This window comes from Grampus griseus, assembly GCF_964374135.1.
Source record: "Grampus griseus genome assembly, chromosome: 3".
In the NCBI taxonomy this organism is placed as follows: Eukaryota; Metazoa; Chordata; class Mammalia; order Artiodactyla; family Delphinidae; genus Grampus; species Grampus griseus.
The window spans coordinates 33,997,422-34,022,305 of record NC_139019.1 but is presented as its reverse complement, the minus strand read 5'-3'; the positions used below and the strand labels follow the sequence as shown (position 1 = coordinate 34,022,305).

The 24,884-nt window shown below is 39.2% G+C and overlaps 1 protein-coding gene across 1 annotated transcript in view; it reads left to right on the top strand.

The window, feature by feature from the left end:
* Window positions 1-24,884, top strand: part of PLCXD3 (phosphatidylinositol specific phospholipase C X domain containing 3) — a gene marked incomplete at both ends in the record, with an annotated part of 183,982 nt that overhangs the window by 128,437 nt on the left and 30,661 nt on the right. The window contains one exon of the mRNA XM_082650270.1: window positions 3,262-3,970. Within this exon, the coding sequence (XP_082506396.1) occupies window positions 3,262-3,970 (709 nt within the window). The remainder of the gene's footprint in view (window positions 1-3,261; window positions 3,971-24,884) is intronic.

Sequence of the window (24,884 nt, the reverse complement as noted above, 5' to 3'; positions counted from 1 at the left end):
CAAAGGAACTTGACTGGCCTGGGTTCATAATGGGAGTGGCCAGCTCTTGTCTAAGTAGAGAGGACAAATCAAAGCCAAAATTGAAAAGCTAAGTTCAGAATCAAAGGAGCAACTTTAAGTATCATGTCCAAGGTACGAGTTTGGGCGGTAGATAAAATAAGAATAAGAGGACAAGAGGGTAGGAACACTGAACCAGTGTAGAAGCAAAATATTAGACCAGATAAGGCACACAGGTTGTGGATTTAGAACAAAGAAATAGTGTTTAGCACTGTTTTGCTCATGGGCAGGCTCCCTGATTTTAAAGACACAGGGCTGGGCCAGAGGCTTTCTCTGTTATTGAATAAGTCATAAAGTAGTAGTGCTGTATTTTTGTTTTAAGTTCAAACAAATAGAAAGCTTCATGGTTTAGAGGAAATTTTGAAATTTGGGAGGAACTACTATTCCAAATGAAATTAAAAGTCTTGAAAATATTCTTTCTTGGCCAATGTTAGATAATGTATTTTCTCCCAAAATGCATAGATAGTGTTTTATGTTGATTGATAATTTAATTCTCTTCAAATAATATTTGCATCTGGTGAATAATTCTGCTCATCAAGCTTAGAACAAATACTGGTGGGGGTATCAGTGGTTTCTCCTTCTGCCTGTTATCTGTTTTTAATTTTTAATATTACCTTATTTTGGCCTTAATAACAAATTAATATTTCTAGTAATGTGTCAAAAACAAGGAGCAACTCATTTCTGAAAGAAGTCTAGTCATATTTAATTCCCTTTCTGTGTGCTTCCAATTATGCCTTCTATTAGATTACAGAAGTAACTAATTACTTTCATCCACCTTTTCTTCACGTGCCTGTAAATTAATTTAAAATTTTATAAATTAACCCTTATTTTGAGGGTTTATTTACTTATTTATACTTATTTTAATCCAATCCTAGATCATTTCATTATAACTCTTTTTTTTTTTTTTTTTTTTTTTGGTACGCGGGCCTCACACTGTTGTGGCCTCTCCCGTTGCGGAGCACAGGCTCCGGACGCGCAGGCTCAGCGGCCATGGCTCACGGGCCCAGCCGCTCCGCGGCATGTGGGATCCTCCCGGACCGGGGCACGAACCCGTGTCCCCTGCATCGGCAGGCAGACTCTCAACCCCTGCGCCACCAGGGAAGCCCATTATAACTCTTCTTAAGCTCACTTTTTTATTTCTTTCTTTAAACATAATCTTGCTGTATATTAAACCATAGTACAGTTTAGTTTCTTCATTTATATTAGCCATTCACTGAACAGCAACTAATAAATCAACATGCAGCAATTTAAATCCCTATTAAAATTTGCCAATGCCAGATCCAAACTGACAGTTTTCCTTATCCAGAAAGTGCTGACATTTTCTTCCCATACCATCTACTAAAGATAAATAGATCAGATAGTTCCGGATGAAAGTAAATGTGGTATTTCTATATTTTGGGGTTACCTTTCATTGTTTGAAAAATTCCAATAATTCTGAGGAATTATCTGTTCCAAGTCTTGAAAGGTTATGATTTACAAGGTATCAAAGCATGTTTCAAACTATTTTTTCTAACAACCCACCATGGTGTCTAATATCCATACTCTTGTAATTACTGTAGTCTGTTTACTGCTAGGCATAGATAAATAGATATATCTCTATAGGCATAGAGATATAGATTGACATAGATATGGAATATAGACAAAGATAAATATTGCATCACTAAAAAATGTTGCTTCAAATAGCTTAACAGTTAAAGGCCCTGAGGTGATAATAAACTTACAGGTGTGTGTGTGTGTGTGTGTGTGTGTGTGTGTGTGTGTGTGCGTGTGCACAAGTACACATCTTGGGTTGGAAGAGTGAAAAATCTAGAAAAAGCTGTACTTCAATGGATGTAAATCAGGAGTGAGCAACAAGGTGTAAGGAAGCCTGAGTAACAGATGGGGAATAATGACATCTGCATTTTCTAATGTGTGAAAAATCCAGAATATATTAATTTAATTTTACCAAGAAGTAAAGGAGGCTTTTTTTTTTTTTCAGAGTCAAAAGAACTTTATTTTGATCTGGTAATCTTACGTTTACCTTTAAAAATTATTTAAAAGAACTTTTAAGTGAAGATTCTCTGTAATGTTTCTGGATATTTTTTTAATTTTTAATGTAATTTAATTAATTTTTTTATGCAGAGGTTCTTATTAGTTATCCATTTTATACATATTAGTGTATATATGTCAATCCCAATCTCCCAATTCATCCCACCACCACCACACCCCACCACTTTCCCCCCTTGGTGTCCATACATTTGTTCTCTACATCTGTGTCTCTAAAATTAAAATGAAATAATTTTCCTTTATTATGTCCAATGATATTTTAAATGGCACTCTGTACTTACAGGCAAATCATACACATGTTCATTGCTACATTTCTGGAGGTTTGATATTTGTAACTGCCAAAAATAAATAATTAAATTGGTTCTCCCTAGGAAGAAATTCTTCTAAATTTGGAAGCAACTCCAAAGAGAGCATTCACTGTAGAGAGGAAATATCTGTGAAGAAAATAGTCTACTAGTTAATTTTTAAATACCGTCAGTTGTGTTAATTTGCAAGAAAAAAAATAATTGTTTATTCAATATGTAAAAAGTACCTGACTTCATCTACATTCACAGTTGCCCAATTGCAGGTCGAGAATGATGTTAAAATATCAGAAATTGTACCGTCCTCTTGCCTTATTTCTCCCCTCCTTTATTCCCGTGACCTCTTGTGCTTTCCAAAGTGCAGGAAGTAACACTGATCATCTACCTGTGAAAAGGTCTTCTTTATTCATTGAAACAAGCCCTCTAGGCTTACAATCAACCCAAAATAGAGGGAAAGGGCAAGATTGTAGACAAAGTATTTGGGAACTGGTGAGTTCCTATCAATTCTACTTTATGAATGGTCACTTACGCCACCTATATGGAAAACCAACCCTAATGAATATATTAAATTCTTGGTTTACAGAAGTAGAAGATGATCTTTTGAATTTTAAAAAATTGATTAGTTGGGATTTTTTTCTTATCATTTTACAAACCATTTGGTCAGTTGAAGTCCTCCATGTACTATACTAGGTTATAAAAAAAGACCCTTCTAAGACATTCGAATGTACTAGGTAAATATTCCTTAGTATTTCCTTTGGCTCATTTGAGGGAGAGATATGGACATGGCAAGAGGGAAAGAAGTTGGGAAGGACAAAGGACTGAAATGTAACCACATTGTGCCTTGTTATTCTTCTAGGATCTCATGATTCCTTCAGCTTCTACATTGATGAAGCCTCTCCAGTGGGGCCTGAACAGCCAGAAACTGTCCAGAATTTTGTATCTGTGTTTGGAACTGTGGCGAAAAAGCTGATGCGGAAGTGGCTAGCCACTCAAACCATGAACTTTACTGGTCAGCTAGGAGCTGGGATCCGTTATTTTGATCTTCGAATTTCCACCAAGCCTAGAGACCCCGACAATGAACTCTACTTTGCTCATGGTTTGTTCAGTGCCAAAGTCAATGAAGGCCTTGAGGAGATCAATGCATTCCTCACAGATCACCATAAGGAGGTAGTATTCTTGGACTTCAACCACTTTTATGGGATGCAGAAGTATCACCATGAAAAACTCGTCCAAATGCTGAAAGACATCTATGGAAATAAAATGTGCCCAGCGATTTTTGCCCAGGAAGTGAGTCTAAAGTACCTGTGGGAGAAGGACTACCAAGTGCTGGTCTTCTACCACAGTCCAGTTGCTCTGGAAGTACCCTTTCTCTGGCCTGGGCAGATGATGCCAGCACCTTGGGCCAACACCACAGACCCGGAAAAACTGATCCAGTTTCTTCAGGCATCCATCACTGAGAGAAGGAAGAAGGGATCATTTTTTATATCTCAGGTGGTGCTGACCCCCAAAGCTAGCACCGTGGTCAAAGGGGTGGCCAGTGGTCTCAGAGAAACAATCACAGAAAGGTAAGTGTCCTTAAGTTATCAGGGGAAATTTTTAAATAATTAAACCCAAATTCAAATAGTTAATTAGTGATGGAGTTAATTCACACCCATGTGAGTTAGTTTCCTAGGGCTGCCACAACAAAGTATCACAGGCTGCTGGGTAGCTTAAAAACAAAAGAAATTTACCATCCTTCAGTTCCAGAGGCTAGAAGTCTGAAATCAAGGTGTCAGCAGGACTCGCTCCTTCTGAGAGCTTTGAGGGAGAATCTTTTCCATGCCTCTGCATTAACTTCTGGCGATGGTTGGCATCCATTGTGGTTCTTAGCTTACAGATGCATCACTCCAGTCTCTGCACCCACCTTTACATGGCATTCTTCCCTGCTTCTCTGTCTTCTCTTCTTATAATGACACTAGTCATATTGGATTAGGGCCCACCCTAGTGATCTCATCTTAATTTAATTACATCTGCAAATGCCCTATTTCTAAATAAGGTCACACTTACAGGTACTGGGGATTAGGACTTGAATACGTCATTTTGTAAGACACAGGTCAACCCACAGCACCATGGTTTTTGTTTGTTTGTGTTTGTTTTTGTTTTGTTTTTACCATACCATGCAGCTTGCAGGATCTTAGTTCCCCAACCAGGGGTCGAACCTGGGTCCCCTGCAGTGGAAGCACAGATGGAGTCCTAACCACTGGACTGCCAGGGAATCCCTGCACCATGCATTTTGACCCCATGTCCAGTTATCTTTTCATAGCACTCCTTTTCACATTTGCACAGCATTTTATAGATTATAAAGCCCTTTCTCTACTTTTTTCAGAGTATTTTCACATACTTGATTCCATTTGATCTGCATAACAATCCTGGGAAGTAGATACTGTATAACAGATAAAAATTAAAGTTCAGAGAAGTGAAATGTTTTGCCTAAAGCCACTTGAACAATGAATAATGAAACAAAGACTCAAGCACCATTTTTCTCAAGCTGTATTCTATGCCTTTACACTACATTTTTAGCAAGAATCAATCGTTAGCAAGAATCAATCTCCAGAGAGTAGGCATTCCATTGGTCAAGCCCAGACATACATGTAGGGTAGTGGTCACCTGTGAGGTGTAATTAGCAATCACCAAAGATCTTTGTAACTCATTCCCCTGATACAACATGTAGCATTGTACATATTATTTATTCTTTTGAGTTAAAGTATTAAACAAGGCAAACATTGAAGAACAAACACAATTCCTATCACATCTTTTATTTTTAACTTTAACTGATATTTTGAATTATGGTAAAGAGGCAGAGAATGAATGTTTTGCACAAGGTCTTGTAGGGAAAGACAAGAAAAGGAGAAGAAAAGATTCAGAGGTGAAAATGCTGTGGGTGGCCTTTAGAGGTGAAAATGCTATGTGGTGGAGAACGGCAGATGAAATTTGTAGTGGGGCAGGAACGCATTTGCAAGAAGGCTAAAAGCCTTCTTGCACAGTCTAGAGGATATAGTTAATGAATTGTACAACTTAAAGTGATGAGAGATTAAATTACAATGAATCTAAATGTTACCACATTAAATATAATAAATCATAGCATCTAAAAGAGAAAAAAATGTCACCATCACAGGTGAGGTGGAGGAGGGCTCTGGGGTTGTAGCCGGCACTGGTCGGAGCTTAGGAACTGGCACTGAGGATGACTAAAAGCCAGGCTACAGGGAACATCATCCTATGAGCAATGGGGAGCTAGAAAATGATATTTAGTGGTGGAGTGACTTGACCAGATGTGCATTTTGGGTAGATAATTGGTGAAGCATGGAGGGTAGATGGAGTGGAGAAAGTAAGCAGTTAAGAGGTGCTTGGAACCATTTTAGCAAGGATATGCAAGCTAAACTGAAGAAGTGAGAAAATGTAGAAGGGGACAGTATGCGACAGCAAAAGTTGGCTGACTATTTAGCTATGTGATGTGAATGAAAAAAAAGAGGGGAGAATAAAGTTTCTTCTTGAGAAGTAGAGTGAGTGATGGATGCATTCAAAGAAGCAAGAAACAAAGATACAGGAACTTGGGGAGGACAGCGGGGAGACACAATCAGGATTATGCTAAATTTAAAGTGCTAGAAAGGCATCCAAGCAGATCCAGTTGATCATTAGGAATATAGGTTAGCTCGTTTGGGGGATACTGCATTTTTTGGCAATGAAAGCCACGGGTCCTTGGAGAGGAAGTATTCCTCCACGCAAAAGTATAACTTCCTTCTGTTATTCAGGTATTTGCTGGGATCTCCCTGTTCTTTCAACCGAAGTAAGATCCCCAGCCCTTACTGGGGATCCTCACTGTACGCTCTATGCAAGTGTAAAGCCTTCCCTAAGATTTCTGCTGAGGTCTAGATTTCTTACATTCTTATGGAACGAGCCCTTGTTGCTTCTGGATTACGTAAGTTTATGGGTTGATTGTTCCATGTGGCCTATCCATGTCCCACCCTCTATAACCTGAGACATGAAACTTGCTTCTTGCTCAATTTCTATATAGTGGTTTATTTGGACTTTACTGAAGATCTGAGCATAAAAGGGAGGTTTTATAATCACAATAATGTAGATGCCTTAAAGTTGAATTTTAGACTCATCTGGAATTACAAATCTCCTGACCTGGAATATCTTCTGAGACATCTGTACCACTTTTCACCCTAGACTCTAGTCCTCTGACTGACTCCTCTCCTCCACCCCCTTCCTGTCATTTTCTCATCTGTTTTCTTCCCCCAACCCCATGTTGCGGTGGAGACGCTACACTCTCCTCTAGATTATTGCACCAAACTATTCACCTCTCTCCCTGGCCCTAAGCCTACTTTCAGTTAGTCCCATCAACGTATTCATCAGAACAAGAAGACTTTTTCTTTAATAGAACCACTTTCTATAAAAATTAATTGTTCTCATAAATAACAACTTACCTTACATACTTAAAAATGAGGGAGTTATATACACATAAGAATGTGTTGTTTTCAAACCTACCCCATAGATCCTCCAGATTTTGAGGAATCCCCAGTAGAGGTGGGAAGGGGACAGGAGGGGCCTGGGGAATGGCTGACTCTAATTCTGTTCATTCTTGCTACACCTTTAATTTAAAAAGCTTTACTTCGAACATTTACATATTGGGCATGAAAGGAGTCTTCCCTTCCAGCTTTACCTTCTGTTGTATAGTTCTATGCTTAGGAAAACACTTTTCTGTACAATTTGCCTACTTTGCATTTGGCCAAGAACCATATCCTGACTCCATACCTGTGTAGGGAATAGCCTTTGGGAAGTCAAGAAGGAAAATCTACTCAAGGAATAAATGACTTTCATTTTTCTCTCATGCAATTTCATGCAATAGGACTTTGCAAGTTATACGTTGAACTGCTTTTTGGTTACTTATGCTTTAGTACAGCATTACCAAAGTAGGAATTGTAGAATAACGATCAGATAAGTTAGGAGAGTGTTGAAAATGATAATATATATCTACACAACTCTCCCAAAAGATTCACAATGCACATCAGCATATAAAAGGCACTAACAAGTATTTAAGTGAAGAATCCTATTTAATTATAACTAATACAATGTTTTCCAAGCACTTGATTTTTTTTTTAAGATAACACTTATTAACAGCCCATGGCATTAATTTTGACAAAATGTCCTCAGCCAGCTGCTCTAATTCAGAATGTTTCACTTGCCTCTGGCTTATATATCTGGAAAAGTAGAGTTTTACCAGTGAAAAGAGAGAGTGGGAAAAGAATTTAAAAAGTAGAAATGAAGACCCTATAGGTAGAGTCAACTATTTTCTCTCCAGGATTATGCAAATGACTTGCAAATATATCTGAACCTGGCCATGATACTTGTGCTATAAACATTCTCAATGGAGTTTGTCTCAGTACTAGAAAGCCCCTTTTTAAACCAATTACAAAACTGTATTCTGTGTATGGTGTTAATGCGAAATCCAGAGGTTTGCTTTGGTTTGGTTTGGACATATTTCAGCTTTCTGGGTGAGGCCTATAGGGAAAGGTCATTGTCAATCCTTGGATAATGCCTTGCAAAGGTAACTTATTACTCCTGATACAGGTAGTGAAAAAACACTTGACTCCCCCAAAATATATTTTTCTCTTCTCACCAAGTGATAAAGCCCACAAAAAAGACTTTTACTGTCACTTTCCTTTTGCTGTTGTGCCAAAGCTGCTCACTGAGAAAGTCCTTTGCCACCAAAGGAGAAGTCACTAGGCAATGTTAAGACTTCTCTGGACCTTTAGTATATTTTCATTTGCAAAATTTGGAGTTTGAATTCAATTATCTCCAAGATCCTTTCCAGTTCTAAAATCCTACAATCCTGGATTTGACTAGTTTCACTATAATTTTTCATTATGTCTATATTTGGGTTAACAAAACTCTAAGCACACGAATTTAGAAAACAGTGTTTGAAGATGTGGGTGGCTTTCAGGGAACTAAATCCAGCCTGGATTTAGGTACCGTAACTTTCAATCTGGCCACCGGTTCTAAATACTGCAGATGCGTTCTCTACATTTTATCAATGCCAAAAGACACAGATTTTAGTTTCTTAAAGACCTATTTTTAATTTATTTTTCAAACACCAGCTTTTGCACCTCACCCCCACGGAATTCACACGTTCTTAAAAAGAAGGTGTGTAACTTGAGTCAAGTCCTTCCCTAATTTGTGGAAGTTTATTAAATTATAGTGTTTTTTAGTTAAAAAAAATTCAGCTAGACCACCTGTCAGAATATTTAAGGAGCAGAGTGCATCTCTGTAAGTAAATTGATGCCGAATTAATTTAGAAAATGTTTATACAAGTCAACAATTTATATCACGATGATGATGATAATGGTAATAGTAATGATGATTTATTAAATGCTCTCTTTTTAATACTATGCTAACTGTCCTGCCCATTTAGTCTCATGATCACAGTCATTGCCTTGAGGGTAAGGAAGAAGGATGTGGTTGGTTTTTAATAAGCACCAATTTTATCCAACTGGGGAAAGGGAGGCAACTACATTTGTTGAGCCCACTTTCTGTGCCAGGCACTGTGCTAAGTGCTTTACATGAATTGTATCCATTTAATCCTCCTTGCAGCCTTGCAAAGTAGGCATTACATCCATTAGAGATGGAAAATGGAGCCTGAGAAATGTCTAGTACCTTACTCAAAAGTCCCAGATTAGTTTAGCAAAGGCAGGATTGTTATTTGGGTCTGACTCCGAGTCCCATGCTTATTCCTGCAAATTAGGTGAAATTCACCTTTCTTAGCAGTGGGTGCATGTAATGCATTATTTGTCATCTTGGAGGGCAAAGTCAGGTCTAGGCATTGGGAAGATAAAGTATACTGGAGGTGGGATGGGAAAGGCTATGAAAGAGCAGATCTGAAAGAGCAGATCTGAAGTGTATGGCTTTGCCTCAAGATAGAACGCTGGCAGGGGTCCCCCAGGGAAGCACTGCTGTTGGATAATAAAAAGGAAGGGAACTTAGAGGTGACCTGACTCAGTCCTCCTTGCCTTGTTCCTGTTTCCCATGTCACTGTTTTCCATTTAGTAAGGAAACTGAGGCCAGAGGACTGCTAAAATGTCGCCCAAGGTCACAGAGCTAACTGGCAGCAAAGGTGGAATCATAATCAGGTCTCCCGGCTTGCAGGCAGATTCTGCCCTCCATACGTCAGGGAGAGATGAGGACCGAAAATGGACAGGAAGATCAGTGGAGCCAGGGAACATCAGGCTGCAGGGAACAACGTGGAAGGGCGAACCAGCTGTCAGACTGCACTGTGCACAACATAACGTGGTGCCCTGTAACCTTGACTAGAGTGGTCAGAAGTTGGGCCTGGGGATGGACCACAGATTTTGTTCAGGGCAGACTTCCCTGGGTCCTATCTCTTTGTGCTTCACAAGCACAATAGACTATTTTTTCCTTTCAGTGGGGACACATCCTAGCTCACAGCAACTCCCCAAACAACACTTGTGCTGCCGATTTACCCTGTCAGTGCACTGACCCAGCTGGTGGGGGGCTGGGCTCTGGGAAGTTGTTCCCCTGCAGCACCAGTCATCCTAGCAGCTTTAAGGAGCCAAGAAACACCACACTGAGGGAGTGAGACTCAGAATGGTTCAAAGACAGCTACAGGTGACATCAATCTTCATGATGGACAGCTTTCTGGCTCCGCCCCCTAGACTACGCCCCCAAATAGGTCAGCGCATTAGCTGGTCTGCTATCATTCTATTCAGTAAAAGGGAAAGCTGCTTCTTTGGGCTACATATGCCTAAGGAGAAAGAATATCAAGGACATAATGGAAAACCAGCATTAGAATAATCATTGTTTACAAGATGCTTTCATTGTAAGATTCTTTTTTTCAACATATATCTATTAGAGGCTTCATTTGTTCAACAGATGTTATTCCCAATTTGCAATTTAGAAAATCAAAGGACAATAAGGCTAAATAATTTGTTCAGGTGGTGGTGTGAGCCAGTGCTGCTATCAAATCGGAATCTAGATCTTTCACGAAAACTCTAATTGCAAAACATACATACATGTTCATAGTAGCACTATTTACAATAGGCAAGACATGGAAACACCCAAGTGCTCATCAACAGACGAATGGTTCAAGAAGATATGATACACACACACACACACACACACACACACACACACACACACACACACTGGAATATTACTCAACCATAAAAAAGAATGAAATATTGATACTGCCATTTGCAGTAACATGGATGGACCTAGAGATTAACATACTAACTGAAGAAAATCCAACAGAGAAAGACAAATATTGTATGACATTACTTATATGTGGAATCTAAAAAGTAATACAAATGAATCTATATACAAAACAGACTCACGGAAAACAAACTTATGGTTACCAAAGGAGAAATGGAGGGAAGGAGGGATAAATTGGGAGTATGGGATTAATACATACAAACTACTATATATAAAACAGATAAGCAACAAGGATTTACTGTATAGCACAGGGAACTATATTCAATATCTTATAATAACCTATAATGGAAAATAACCTGAAAAAAATGTATATATATATAACTGAATCCCTTTCCTGTACACCTGAAGCTAACACAATATTGTAAGTCAACTATACTTCAATTAAAAAAAAGAGTCTAGGTCTTTTGAGCCGCTAGAACAAGGAGTGTCGCTTGTAAATCAGAAGGAAACTCCAGAAAGCATTCTTTTCCCTAGCCCAGGGCTTGGCGAACTGGGCAGTGCTTATGTCACCCTCAGAGGTTATGATTCATGAATCGATGCTCAAAGAGTTTCACTTCTAACGTACCCCAGGTGAGGTTTACTTTGAGCAGCACTGCTCTTGTCTGCCAACAAGCTGTGCCTGAATCGCCCCCACCAACAGATGAAGTTGGTTTTAAAAAATCTGGAAAGAGAGTCAACCCCAAGATTTATCAGTCCCCTCCCCACTCCAGGTTCAGATAGTTCTTCCTTAAATCTAAACCATGACTCCTCTACCCACAGGACCTGCCAGATTTAAGTTCAAATTTGCTTGTCCTATCACTAAGGTAGAGCTGCCCATTATCGATTTCCAAATAATGGTCCTCTGTTATTCTCTCCCATGTATCTTCTCTCCCATGTCACATAGCTCGATCCTTGGATTACTGTGCTTCAGAAGCACAGGGAAATGCTCCTGGGAGGGATTCTTTGTTCCCCTGGGCTCTAAAGCACACCCCATGGAAGAAGCCTTAGTAACTTCCAGACTCAGTGTCTTCCACCAAAACCAATAAACATTTCAGCACCAATTAACATCACAGCTCTTTGCAACCCAATGGCCTCCCAGCCCTGATTTTAAGCAGTAAAAAAAAAAAAAAAGATTCTGTAATAGCTTGCAACCCTGAGGCTGTGTGACAGAAGAGTGATTTTAGCCTGGGTCATGCTGGGGTATGGAAGGAGGGAGGGTTGTCTTGTAACTCTCTCTTAACAACTTTTGACCTAAGAATGTTTGAAGCAGGCATGCGCATAAAAGCTCTTGCTCTCCTTCATTCTGCTAATGTTGTAAGATTAAAGTACAGGCAAATGTGGATAGGAGCCTTTCATTATCAGTAGCAAGAGAGTCAAAGACTGGAGAGAATTGCCAAGCTATTGAGAGGTCAGATACCCATTCAGTGCCTGGTGAGTGTGTGTGTGTGTGTGTGTGTGTGTGTGAGAGAGAGAGAGAGAGAGAGAGAGAGAGAGAGAGAGGATACATATACTTTTCTAAAAATCATGGAAGTATGGTTTAGGATAGAGGTTTACTCACTTTAGTAAATCTCTCTGGATCTCAATTTTCTTATATGGAATTGCTGGAGCTTAATATCTGAAGAGGAACTGACCTAGTATGTAGCTGGCGATGGGGGTAGAGGGAATAAAGATGAAGTGTCTAGGCAGCAGGGTTATTTAGTCAACCAGGTCATGGCACAATAGTGTGGGGACTTCAGCCAGCAACTTAGGGAATGGGGGGTTTGTTTGGGTTGAAAAGAACTGTGCCATGAACTGTCAAGTAGATGAACAAGTAAGAGTTTTCTGATTCAAGAAGTAAAATGGACTAGATGTGGACAGCCCAGACCACGTTCTGAGGCTGTGAGAGGAGGCCTTTGGGAGGACACACACAATGGGAACCATGAGATATCCCAGTGAGAGAGGGTAGAAAGGACTTCTTATAGAATCAAGGTTTAGGTTGGTGACTTGGGGGAAGGTTTAAAGGAAGCAGAGGTCCTCTTTAGATTGGATGCTGTCAGGGCAAGTCTATAATTGGGTATCTCAATATGTCTTATCTATAGGACTAGAGCGATGATAAACTAATTGGCAAAGAAATCAAAGTTGTTCATTTTAGTCTAGAGAGGTCAGTGTTTTGTATTTTGTAGGTGAGACGGTTTCTGTGCTCAGACAAAATTACAAAGTATCCTTTTTTATCTCACTTTCTCGTGATCTCAAGTAATCTTGTCTGAGGTGGTATTCTGGGAGATTATGCCCAACAGGAGGAGAACTTGGCCTAGTTGTGAGAGTCCGGCCAGCTTCCAGATGTCAGGACTTGCTTTCAAGTTTCTTTTCATTCACCCCTTTTCAGTGCACTTATTTCCATTTGGTTTGAAAATTTCTGATGTGAATTAGGCTTTACATGTTCTTTTTCTTTGTTGTTCTTTTTCTCATTAAAACAATTGAGGCTGTATCTATGCAGAAGCTCAGATCATGTTGACAATGAGGCAAATCAAAGAGTTGGTGAAAACCTAGCCCAGGGCTTATCTACTAAAATGCAAACTCTTCAGATTGAGTCATATAGACAATCAACTTTCTCTGTGGTCTTAAGTTTCTGCCCATCTCATTGGGCAAGGTTGGAATTGACTGACAAGTATCAAGAATCCTGGGTGGTGGAGACCAAAGGAGTTGAGACGGGGGGGGGGGGGGGGGGGATGTGTAAACAAAGCATTGTGTAAAGGGAATTGCTGATTCTTTAATATTGGTAAACATTCCAACTTCCTTCCCCAAGGTTTTACAACTCATTCCAGGCAGAAAGGAGCAGGAAGTGAGATGGCCAGATATCATATTTTCAACCAATTCTTTTTCTTGCCCTTTTTGGCAGCAGGAGACGTATTTTTCTTGGCCTTGTTTGAATGAGTGTCCCTGAAAACTTGTTTGTGCTGGGTGTACTTGCAAGACACAGCTTTGGGTGACTGATCTATTAATTATCAAGGGTGATTCCAATAAGTATAAGTGCTTATTTAAGTGAAGTGATATAAGCCAACATTTCTCTGTCAAAAGTGTGCCCCACCTGGGCTTCCTTGGTGGCACAGTGGTTGAGAGTCCGCCTGCTGATGCAGGGGACACGGGTTCATGCCCTGGTCTGGGAAGATCCCACATGCCGCGGAGTGGCTGGGCTCGTGAGCCATGGCCACTGAGCATGCGCTTCCGGAGCCTGTGCTCCGCAACGGGAGAGACCACAACAGTGAGAGGCCCACGTACCAAAAAAAAAAAAAAAAAAAGTGTGCCCCACCTAACAAAATTGTTGCATAAATCTCAAATAACTTTCTAACAGCACTCTATGCAATGACATTTCAGCTTCTAATGTATCACGTTCAGTTGATAACATGTTTTCTTTCATAATCTTTTCAATGTAAGAACAACAATAAAAAAATGCTGGGTATATGAAAATTTCTTAGAATATCTGGCCTTGGAGGACTTCAGAAGAAAATTCTGCATGTATCAACTGAAGACACTAATATTTGGCTTTATTACATGAAGTACAAATCTTCTAGCTCTTGCTCTGTATGTCTGGGATTGTAGCCTATTGCTAATTAACTTATTTCAAAGTACTAAAAGTAATTCAACAAGAATAGCTAGAGACTTGTTTGTCATAATTGACTTTTTTTTTCAGAAATCACAAGTATAGTTTGAATTTTGCCTTTAAAATATTCCTTCCTCCTACCCCCTGATCACTTATTTCCCTGTGGCCTCAGCTATTAAAAGAGAAGAAGCTTACAAGTTGTTTCTAGAGCTGTGACATCCTGTCTTGAAGGAGCGGTATGTGGCAGTGAGATTGTAACGTGTGATTTCATTAGTGAATGCTAAAAGCACAGACTGCCCTTTGGAAATATATGTGAGATTTGGCCAATGTAAAACTGAGCGAATTCACCATGTAGCTGCTGCTTATCTAGAATACTAAACAGAAAAGCCTATATGATTTAGCTCAGGTTCAAAAATGACCCAGTCATGAAAATAAATAACACCATAATGTTATAAAAAGTTATTCATGAAAATACGTCTTTCAGATTTTATTAGATTCATTTTGAAAGGGTTAATTTATATTGCCTGTTTCTCCAAAAAAAATACTTGTAATAAGTAGCTTGTCATGAATAGATTGTAGGGAAACTTGGTTGAGTGCAAGGTTCAGTCTAAGTTCAATCTGTTAACAGAGACCATATGTGGATTCAGGAAAGTCATGATGGATCTGTTGCTAGAAAATAGCCAGGAAAATTAGTTTTATTCCCACCTCAGTTTTCAATTTATTGGTTAGCAGTTAAGGGGGTTATGCAATGAACTTGAATCTTACTGCCATTCACAAGCAGAGCAGGCTGCCATGTGCATACCTACATGCTTCTACGAGACATAGGAGAATTTCACAACTTTCAGGCACACGCAACTCATTGCCACTGTGTGTTTGCACTTCTCCCATGTGTCCAGGCAGCCTCCAAACCAGATATGGCCAATGACTCTTGTATCATAAAGAAAGGCTCCTTAAAGCAGTGAACCATGGGCAGGGACATTTTGATGTTTCCATGCCATGGGCTGCGCATACAAAGGCTGTTTCAGTGAGCCACCATTTTCTGCTCCAACTAACACGAGGTAGGCAGCTTTAGGTTTTAAATGTGTGTGTGTGTGTGTGTGTGTGGGTATGTGTGTGTGTGTGTGTGTGTTGAAAAGGGTGAGAGAAGTAATTAAAATAAGTAGAAATCTAGTCTTCTCTCAACACCTGTGAGAGTACATTGCTTTACTCCTGCTCATGCAGGAAGGGTTTTTTTTTTATTGAAGTATAGTTGATTTACAATGTTGTGTTAATTTCTGCTGTACAGCAAAGTGATTCAGTTATACGTATATATACATTCTTTTTTTAATATTCTTTTCCATTATGGTTTATCAGAGGATATTGAATAAAGTTCCCTGTGCTATTCAGTAGGACCTTGTTGTTTATCCATCCTACATATAATAGTTTGCACCTGGTAATCCCAAACTCCCTGTCCACACGTCCTCCAGCCCCTTCCCCCTTGGCAACCACAAGTCTGTTCTCTATGTCTGTAAGTCTGTTTCTGTTTTATAGATATGTTCATTTGTGTCATATTTTGGATTCCACATATAAGTGATATCTTATGACATTTGTCTTTTTCTTTCTTACTTCACTTAGTATGATAATCTCTAGTTCTATCCATGTTGCTGTGAATGGCATTATTTCGTTCTTTTTATGGCTGAGTAGTATTCCATTGTATATATGTACAATGTCTCAGGAAGGAAGAGTTTTACATCCAGTGTTTCCTTATCTTCCAATTGAGGGTAGAGGAAAAAATGCTCAAATACCTAACATAGAACTTTCTGACCTAGTTTCATAATTGTCCTGGAATGAGCATTTACATTCTTTAAGCTTGCTCTAGACCTCATTTCTTCTTTAGTGTTTTTCTTGAGGGGTTTCTTTGGTGGTTGTACTCGGGAAAACTTTTTTCTTCCCCAACAGTGCATGACTTATCTCTGTGATATTTGGGGGGCTTTTTCTTCTCTAATCCTTGCTAAAAATTCAGACAGAACTTAGATATGGTGAGGTGGAGAGGGGAAAGAAAGTAATATCACCAGTTGATGACTAGAATGTTATTTATTCTATGTCATTAAAGAATTTTAATTTCTCTTTTTCAAAATGAACCAAAGCATTTTTTCCCAGGGTCCCAGCATAAGAATCCATCCATTTATTGAGTCAGCCAGTTCTTCGACAACAACATGATAAGACCCTGCAGTGCGCTGGGCATGCAGACAAGAGAGGCATGGTGTAGAGTCATAAAATTTTGTCTCATGATCTTTGCCCTTGGTTTGCAGGGCAATCTCCTTGGTGTGTGAGATTTACATGAGACACAATTCCAGAATGGTATAAGACAGAGTGCAGCTGCATACTAACATTTCGACCTGTAGCTTTCATATGCCGGAGGGGCTCAAAGAAAGGAAAGATGACAAAAGTGACTTCTCTAATATCTCAGGACAATAATACCCTGACATTTCCTGCCATTTACCTTTCCTCAAATGATTGTAATATTTTGCTCAAATATCAAGAGCACGTCTATTTTCTCTACTTAAATGTGATCTACCTTTGTGGTTGTCCAATCATTGACCATTGAAAATAGTAAAAAACGTCCTTTCTAAGGTAGAAAATTATGCTTGGTTTGGGGACTATTTCCAGACAATAAGGTTCAGATTAAGCCAACAAGTGAGAGTTTCATGGAGTTTGAAAGACCCAGCCACAGACATTCAACACTTTGTGTCCTCACTGGTGTCAGTGACAATTGTTTGTGAGAGAGAGGGGGAAAGCAAAAGCATGATGTAATTACTTTTGACCACAAAATTCAGCAAATTCTCTGAGAAAATTTGGTAACTACATGTTACATGTTTTAATTTACAAACCTGAGGTGGAAAAGAATGCTTTTAGGCTTGACATTCTGTCCTATACAATGTATAGGCCAAAATGCATGCTTTATTTTCAAAGTTACGTACCAAGCCAAGTACATTTCTTCACTTATTGAATTGACAACAGGGGAACCGCCTTTGGGACACCTGAAAGACAGTTGAGAAGCAACCTTTTGACACGTGTGGTTGGCCTCTGCCCTGTTTTTTTCCCTCTCTTCTCAGTTTTTCAGTGAGGGGGACAATTTTATAGCAACTTGACAAAACAGCAGAGCAGGAAGTCCCAGCTGTTCTCGCTCCAGCTGCCTCTGAGAGCTAATAATATAGGGTGGGAATAGCACATCTCTCTAAAGAGCACACACATTTTAAGTTGCTTTAATTTTCCTGCCAATTAGAGTTTTAAGATGCCAAATACATCTCCAGCAACCTCTGTGACAATTTAGTACTCTTTGGTAAAGGAGCCTAAGGCCGAGGGAAATGTTCAAGTGGCAAAATAGCATGGAACAAATTTACTCTTTCATCACCAAAGAAGAATTCATGCGCATCCTTTCACTTATGGAAACAGGGGGACATGGGGATATTAACAGTGATACTAGTGAAGGCCACCAAAGAGCCTGGGAGTCAGAATTCTCAGCCTAGAGCAGGGTTTTTCTCAGCCTCAGCAGAACTGACATTTTGGAGAGGATAATTCTTTGTGGTGGGGGGCTGTTCTGTGCACTGTAGGGTGCTCAGCACCATCACTGGCCTCATCTGCTGGATGCCAGTAGCACTTCCTCCCCTCCCCCAGTCATGGCAGTCGAAAATGTCTCCAGACATTGCCAAATATTCACCCTTCAGGGATGTATGTGAGAAAAAAAAAATCCCCCCCTCCCCCTGGTTGAAAACCACTGGCCTAGGGCAGCCACCAACACGAAACGTCTTGTGATAATCACTTCTGAAGCTCAGTTTCTTTACTTGTTAGATAGATGGTACCAACTTCCCAGGGATTAAGGAAACATAAAATATTTAGTTATATAGCTTGCTTTTTGTGTAAATGGATTTATGCCAAAACGTATCTGTTTTCAGTGCCTGCTGCCTTCAGATTAGTCACCCTGGGAATGTATTCATCCATCCAAGTGATACTGAAGAAATTTAAGAATAATTTTAGCGAGGGGTAAATCTTGATCCTTTCAAGGTGAATTGGTTTTTGAAACAGCCTGACTCATTCAGAGCCAAGTAAATAAGGTGGGTGAGCAAAGCTGATGAGGAATGCTGTTTGGAGACAAATCCAACTGGAACAACAATGAGGTTGATTTTTCTTATGTGCCTTGTGAACATATTCTGAAGGCAAGTTCAATAGAAGGGTCATAAAAAGATTTTGAGTCTCCTACCATTGACGGGTTGAGTGAACAATCATCTCCACAGGTAACAATTCTGAATGACAGCTCACTTTCAGCTTGTAAGTTTGCGGGTGTTTGTTATAAAAAGAAAATCTCACTACGTTGGAGTCATACTTCATAGAATAAGATTAAGAGAAAATGTTCTTGATTTTTGAAAAAAAAGTCTTTCCTTAAATATATTTATTATTATTTGTATTACTTAGATAAAATGATAGATATTTACAAAACTTTTACTGAGTCTGTGCTAAGTTCCTGCACTTCAGATTGACTGTGACGCACACCCTGGTTCTCAAGGAGGTTACTTTCTAGTAGGGAGACATATTCATGAACAGTTCATTCCAACAGTGTAGTAAGTGCTAAGATAAATCAGAAGCAGGTGTTTACCTGGTTTCTCAACCCAGACTGCCTCTTCCTAACTAACTGAGTAAACTGGAGGAAGTCAGTTAATTTTACTTGCCTTCAGTTTCCTGATCCTGTACAGAGAAGGCATTGCTAACCTTTGTTCTCTCTTCTAGCATCAATATTCTGAGCCTATGGCAACAGTGACAATTCCCAAGTGCATATGTATTACAGTGTTTTGTAAGGGAAATCTAATCATATCGTATCTAAATATTAACCATTAGTTCCATTTGAATCATTACCAAAACTGGACAAAATGCCCCATTAGATGTTCATGAGCAAGTGTTGAGAGATGTGACCTGTTACTGATAGTTCATTATTAAAGAATGATCATAAACCAAGTGAATTATCCTGACTTTCTTCTTCCTGGACTAGGCAGGGTTATAATGAGCTATATGTAGCTTTGGTGGACCACAAGTTGCTGTATCCAAGGAAAATGGCAAGCAGTGGGAAGTGAAGTATATAAACAATAAAATGTCTGTATTTAAAATAATTCACAAATTCTTTGTTAAATTAATGTATTATTGGAAAACAAAGTACGTTACATCCATCAACCTCGGTTCAAGTTTGTATGACTTTCAGGCCATCGGTTTCTGACCTCAACAGAATTCTCCATTCTCAACTGTAAAATGAACGGCTTGGAATGAGAAATAATATATTCTAAGTGACTACTATAGACACATAATATATGTTCTCATTTTAGACCTCCTAACAAATGAATGATGCAGATATTTTCACCTCTATTTTATATGTGGGGGAAAAAATGAGGCTCAGCAAAGTAAACCAACTCACCTAACCTCATACAGTGTCTGTGGCAGAGCTGGGAGTCAAACCTATGTCTGTCTGATTTCAGGGTCTGTGTTTCTTTTCTTTACCCCCATATATCCCTCCACCTTTGGAGTTGTCTGTGATTAAGTTCTGAAATTATATAATTCTTTTCACAAGTAACCCATAGTGATAGTGTGAAAGTATCACATATTTACTAACAACTGCAAAATAAAAGAGAAGAAAATGTTTATATCTACTTCCAAATTCAGGGATTTTAAATGACCAACAACTTAAAAGTCCTGTCAGGAGAGTAGCTTTCCCCAATATGTGAAAATGACTTCCAAGGAGTGTCATTAGTTCTTATTCAGAATATTTTAAAATCTCAGTGCTTCAGGGAGAGGGGAAAAGGCAATCCAATCTGCAGGTTATCCCTTCAGTCGGTGTACTACCAGACATGCTAACATGAAAGTAAGTGTGCTGTTCTGTTTGGTGGCTTGCCCAAAGAGCAGTCACCTCTATCTCTAGCTTTTAACTTCCGTCTCTGAGAGACTTATTTATATTAAAATCATGATAATTAGTTCAAGATTAAAATAGTCAATTAAGTGAAATATCCATTTTAACCATATTACGTTTGGGTCATATTGTAGTATGTAAAATTGTAGAGGATTATAAGGCAAGAAATTAACTGACAGCCTTGAGATGTGGCTGCCAACAAAGAGCAAACATCTGTCCATTCATTTCTTCATTCCTTTATTTGTTCTTCCTCCTGGGAATGAGTGAGGCAGAGTCTCATGTTCATTCCATTAGGGAATCTCATTCATGTTTCCAGTAGAGATGAAGTAGCTCAGAGCGTTCACTCTGGACACAGTGCTGGGCTTGTCCTGACTCTGCCACTTGGCCATTGTGTGACCTTTGGCGAGTTCCTTAAACTCTCCGAGCCCAGTTCCTTCTCCATAAAATGGAAAAAAAATACACCCGTCTCATAGGGCTATTGTGAAGCATACAGGAGACAATCACCCAAGGTGTTTACCTCAGTGCCTGGCACACCGTGAGTGATCAATAAATGTTGACTTTCATTATTATTATTAACAATAAGAGTTTTGTAAGGACACTCAATGATGCTCTGATAAATTAAAAGAGTAAATACTCCTCTTTGAGAACCTGATTTCCTAGGAAGAGATTTCGTTATAAGACTAATTAAGTGTACTTTAAATAGAACTGCATTGAAGTAGAGCTTATCATGATGATTTGGATTTTTCAATACATGTGGGCACACATAACAATTCCATACACTAATTGTCAGATGTTTTGTGGCCGTCTTGTGACAGATATCTTGGGGTTTTGTTTCTAATACTAATATTATAGATTTCTATTATATTTATCATTATTTTTATTTTGCTATAATCATTTTCAGAACTAAGCTGAAGTGTGTTACAGTGATTTTGTGCATCAGAATTACCAGTGCGACTTTACAACCTACACGTGTCTTTGAAGAAATGGACCACCACCTCTTCAGTTTTGTACCCCTAAAATGGCTTAAAATATATATTATGTATTTTGTGAGTAGTTTTGGAAGTCAGATACCATAGAAGATAATAAAAGAGAACTTGAGTTATGTTTTCTGAACAAAAACAAGGTTTTCATGTTTTAAGAAATGAATTAATATCTGACAAATTCATAATTGGCCAATGCTACCTTAAATTATGACAAAACAATTTTTTAATTGACAACATTGTTTTCTAAAATCTCAATCTCTAGTATTTTTCTGACACCTATTGATATATCAATTTATACCAAGGAGCAAAGACTAGCCACAATGAATGAATAGTTTAAATACTTGTTCTTCAGGGATCTGTTGACAGGTTGGGCTGGCTGGATAATGTTGACAAAGCACTGTTCTGAGAAAGACATGTTTTTGTCATTAATCACATTGCCATTATTTAAATACATAAAACAACCCAGCAGATTCTGTTGCAAGTAAGCATATGTCCATCTCGGGGTGAGGCCAAGCGTGTCTGCATACATAGTGTTGTGATAGTAAAACTGAAAATGGTTCATTAAGTTGATTCTAGGATCTCTGTCACCCTTGGTGACAACTTGGTGTGACTGGAGTAATTGTGCAGCTAATTCTGGGAGCTCATGTGGAGCCCTGGGATGTATGAATTTTCCACACTCCCATGCAGCTCTCCCTGTTTGCCATGTACCTTACAGTAACACCATATGACCCTCCAGATGGCATGGCCTACTGAGCCTTTCCCATTTTGTCCCCATCAGCAGAAAGATGAGAAGGGAGGATGATTCCTCCTATCACTGGAGGCGTGTCCCCAAGAGGTTTTGATAAAGCTTCATAGCATGTGTTTCAAAATACATTAATAGCAGAAAGCTTTGTCCAGATATGATACTCTGTAAACTAGGTTATATGTAAACTGGGTTAAAATGAGATGCCATTTTCATTCTTAAAAACAGGGATCCACATAATTTGGCAATTATTGATATGCCTAATAATAAGAAACTTAACCTTATGTTAATGAAGGGACAGTTAAAAGGAGTGACCCCAAAGTCAGTCAATAGTAGTAGTATCTCAGTAATTGTTGATGCCTGTGCTTTTAGATCCACACACATGAAAAGACTTACCCAAAGTCATTTACTAATTTTTGCCTAGATCAACATCTTCTATAATCATGCCGAGTTTTCTCCCCACTACCACAAGAGCATCTTTTGGTAATAATGCCCATTATTGTAGTAAATCTGTCAAGGACATCAAGATGCTCAGTTTTTTGGAGAAGAAGTGATTGGGTAGTAAAGATAAACAACCCAGTTTTGCAAACAATCATTTCATATAAGTTAAAAATTGAAGCCAAAGGAAACCATTTTATGTCCAAAGAAAAAAGATACAGTAGTTGGAAAATAAATAAGCCCTGAGGTAGAGTGAGCAGAAGTTATTTTCTTCTCCTGATATCGTCACCTGTCCCAATCCAAGCTCAAGCCTGATTAACACTCCCCCCTGCTGACTCTCCATGTCTTATATGCAGCCCGCTCTTGTGAGTAGGGCAGTGTAGATGGGGAGGAAGACACCATTTAGTGAATAAAAGCAATGCAAAGATACACATTTCCTTTCAATGTGTCAAAGGGATTCAAGAAAAATCCCTAGGCAGTCTTCCAGCTCCCCTAGCTGACATTGACATCCTCTCCAGGCATCGCAGGGAGAGTTTGGACAGTGTCAATGAACACTGACAGTCCATGGCATGACTCTGTTAAGAGTTCAAAAAAAGCTGGAGCTTCAGGCTTAAGCAGGAGCATGGAGGTTGCAGTAGATGTGGATTGTGATGTTATTATTTTAGATAAGTGCGTTATTGCCTAGAGAGATCCTTATGCAAGCTGAAGAGTGTTCTAGAGTACATCATCCCTGTTCTGGCTGGAAAGGTGTTTCCCCAGGTGCTGTGTGGCTCTTTGTAGCTCTGTGTATTTTAAAATACAATCTCCAAAGACAGAAGAATCATTTACATCACACAATCAAATGTTGGGTTAGGAGTTGCGATATCTAGCACTCTAAGGGTATTTTCTGTCTGTCATAAGTCTAAGAGACTGCCTACTTCTGTACTCTTAGTAGACTGATACCTGGAATCAGGCCAGTGTTAGGGGAAGGAAGAGATGGGGGTACAGTCAGGTCTGTCTTGGAGTAAGCATGGACAGAGTTGGGGTATCAGAAGCTTGGTGTATATCTGTCTTTACTCTGCTAGGAGTTTTTTTCTTTAGATATATGAACCTACAATGTATCTGGAGGTAAGAGAAAGCACACAGTGCATTAGGGAAATAGAGAAGGGTTCTGTGTATTGTAATATAGCATTTGAGATTAAAGCAAGAGATACGTTTAGAGGAAAAAGCAGTGCACATTATGAAGGGCTTTCCTTTTATTTCATGCTAAGAAATTTGAGGATTTTCTTGAGAACTAATTGAAGTGTTTTACTCAGGGAAGTAATAGTATCAGATTTGGATTTAGTGGAGGGAATGAATTTGAGTGGGAAAATACTACAGCCCTGGAGACCAGAGAGAATTACCAGACCAAAATCCCCAACGAAGCAGGGACTTTGTCTGTTTTTGCTCCTCAGGATCTAGGTACATAACAGATAGTCAATAAATGTTTGTTGTTGAATGAGGCTATGATAGTAATTTAGATATCATATGATGATGGACTAAGCTAATGCGATGACAGTAGGGATTGAAAGAGGAGAGGTGGACAGAGATTCTAAAGATGTTATGAGGTAGAATCTATAGGAGTTGAACACCTGACTTGTTATAGGGAGAGGGGAGGATTTGGTGGACTCAAAATAAAAACAGAGTTTTCTGGCTTGGATCACTCATGATGCCATTCGCTGAGGTCGGAAACATTGGATGTAGAGCAGGTTGAGGGAGGGAAGATGATACTTTGTTTCAGCTATGTGGATTTTGAATGGTATGTAGGACATCCATATCCTGCGGAGCATTAGGCAACCTGGATAGAAAGGTCTAGAGTTCTGGAGAGAGGTCTGGGCTGCAAAAGTATTTGAGGGGTTACATCACACAGATGGGAATTAAACTATGGGAATCATGAGATTGTTGAGAGAGGGAATGAAAATCCCAAAAGAAGTAGACAGAAATCTGACAATCACCAACATTTTAGTTTGGGGCAGAAGAAAAGTGGTTGCAGAAAAACTGAGAAGGGGCCAAAGGTTGGAAGAAAGTACCTCAAGGAGTAGGGCTTCCTAGAAGCCAAGGGAGAAGATCTCAAGAAAGGACCCATATTTTATACACTGAAGATATAAAGATAAAAGAAACATTGTTCATCCATGGAGAAGTTCAAAGTCTGCTGAGATGGGAGACAAGTGGATAATACAGAGCCACCAACACTCAGAGTAGAGAAATGAAGTATTGCTGGAGCCCAGAGGAAAAGTGCTTCTACCTGTCCCTCTATGCCTAAGTTTCCAACTAAAGAAGTAGAAGAATCCTGAGCAATTGCTTACTTAAGGAGTGGTTTCATAGCACAGCATAACTTTTATTTTACCTGATAGTTTGTTTACTATCTGTCTCCCTTTGATAAAATTGAAACTCCAAAAGGCATAGAGTTTTGTCTCTTTTGATCACATTTGTGTCCCCAGTGCCTAGCATGGTGCCTGGCATATAGCAGATGCTCAAAAAACATTTGATGTGTGAATAAAATGTCAATCATACATCTGGACTGGTTGTGTACTAACCTCAAACC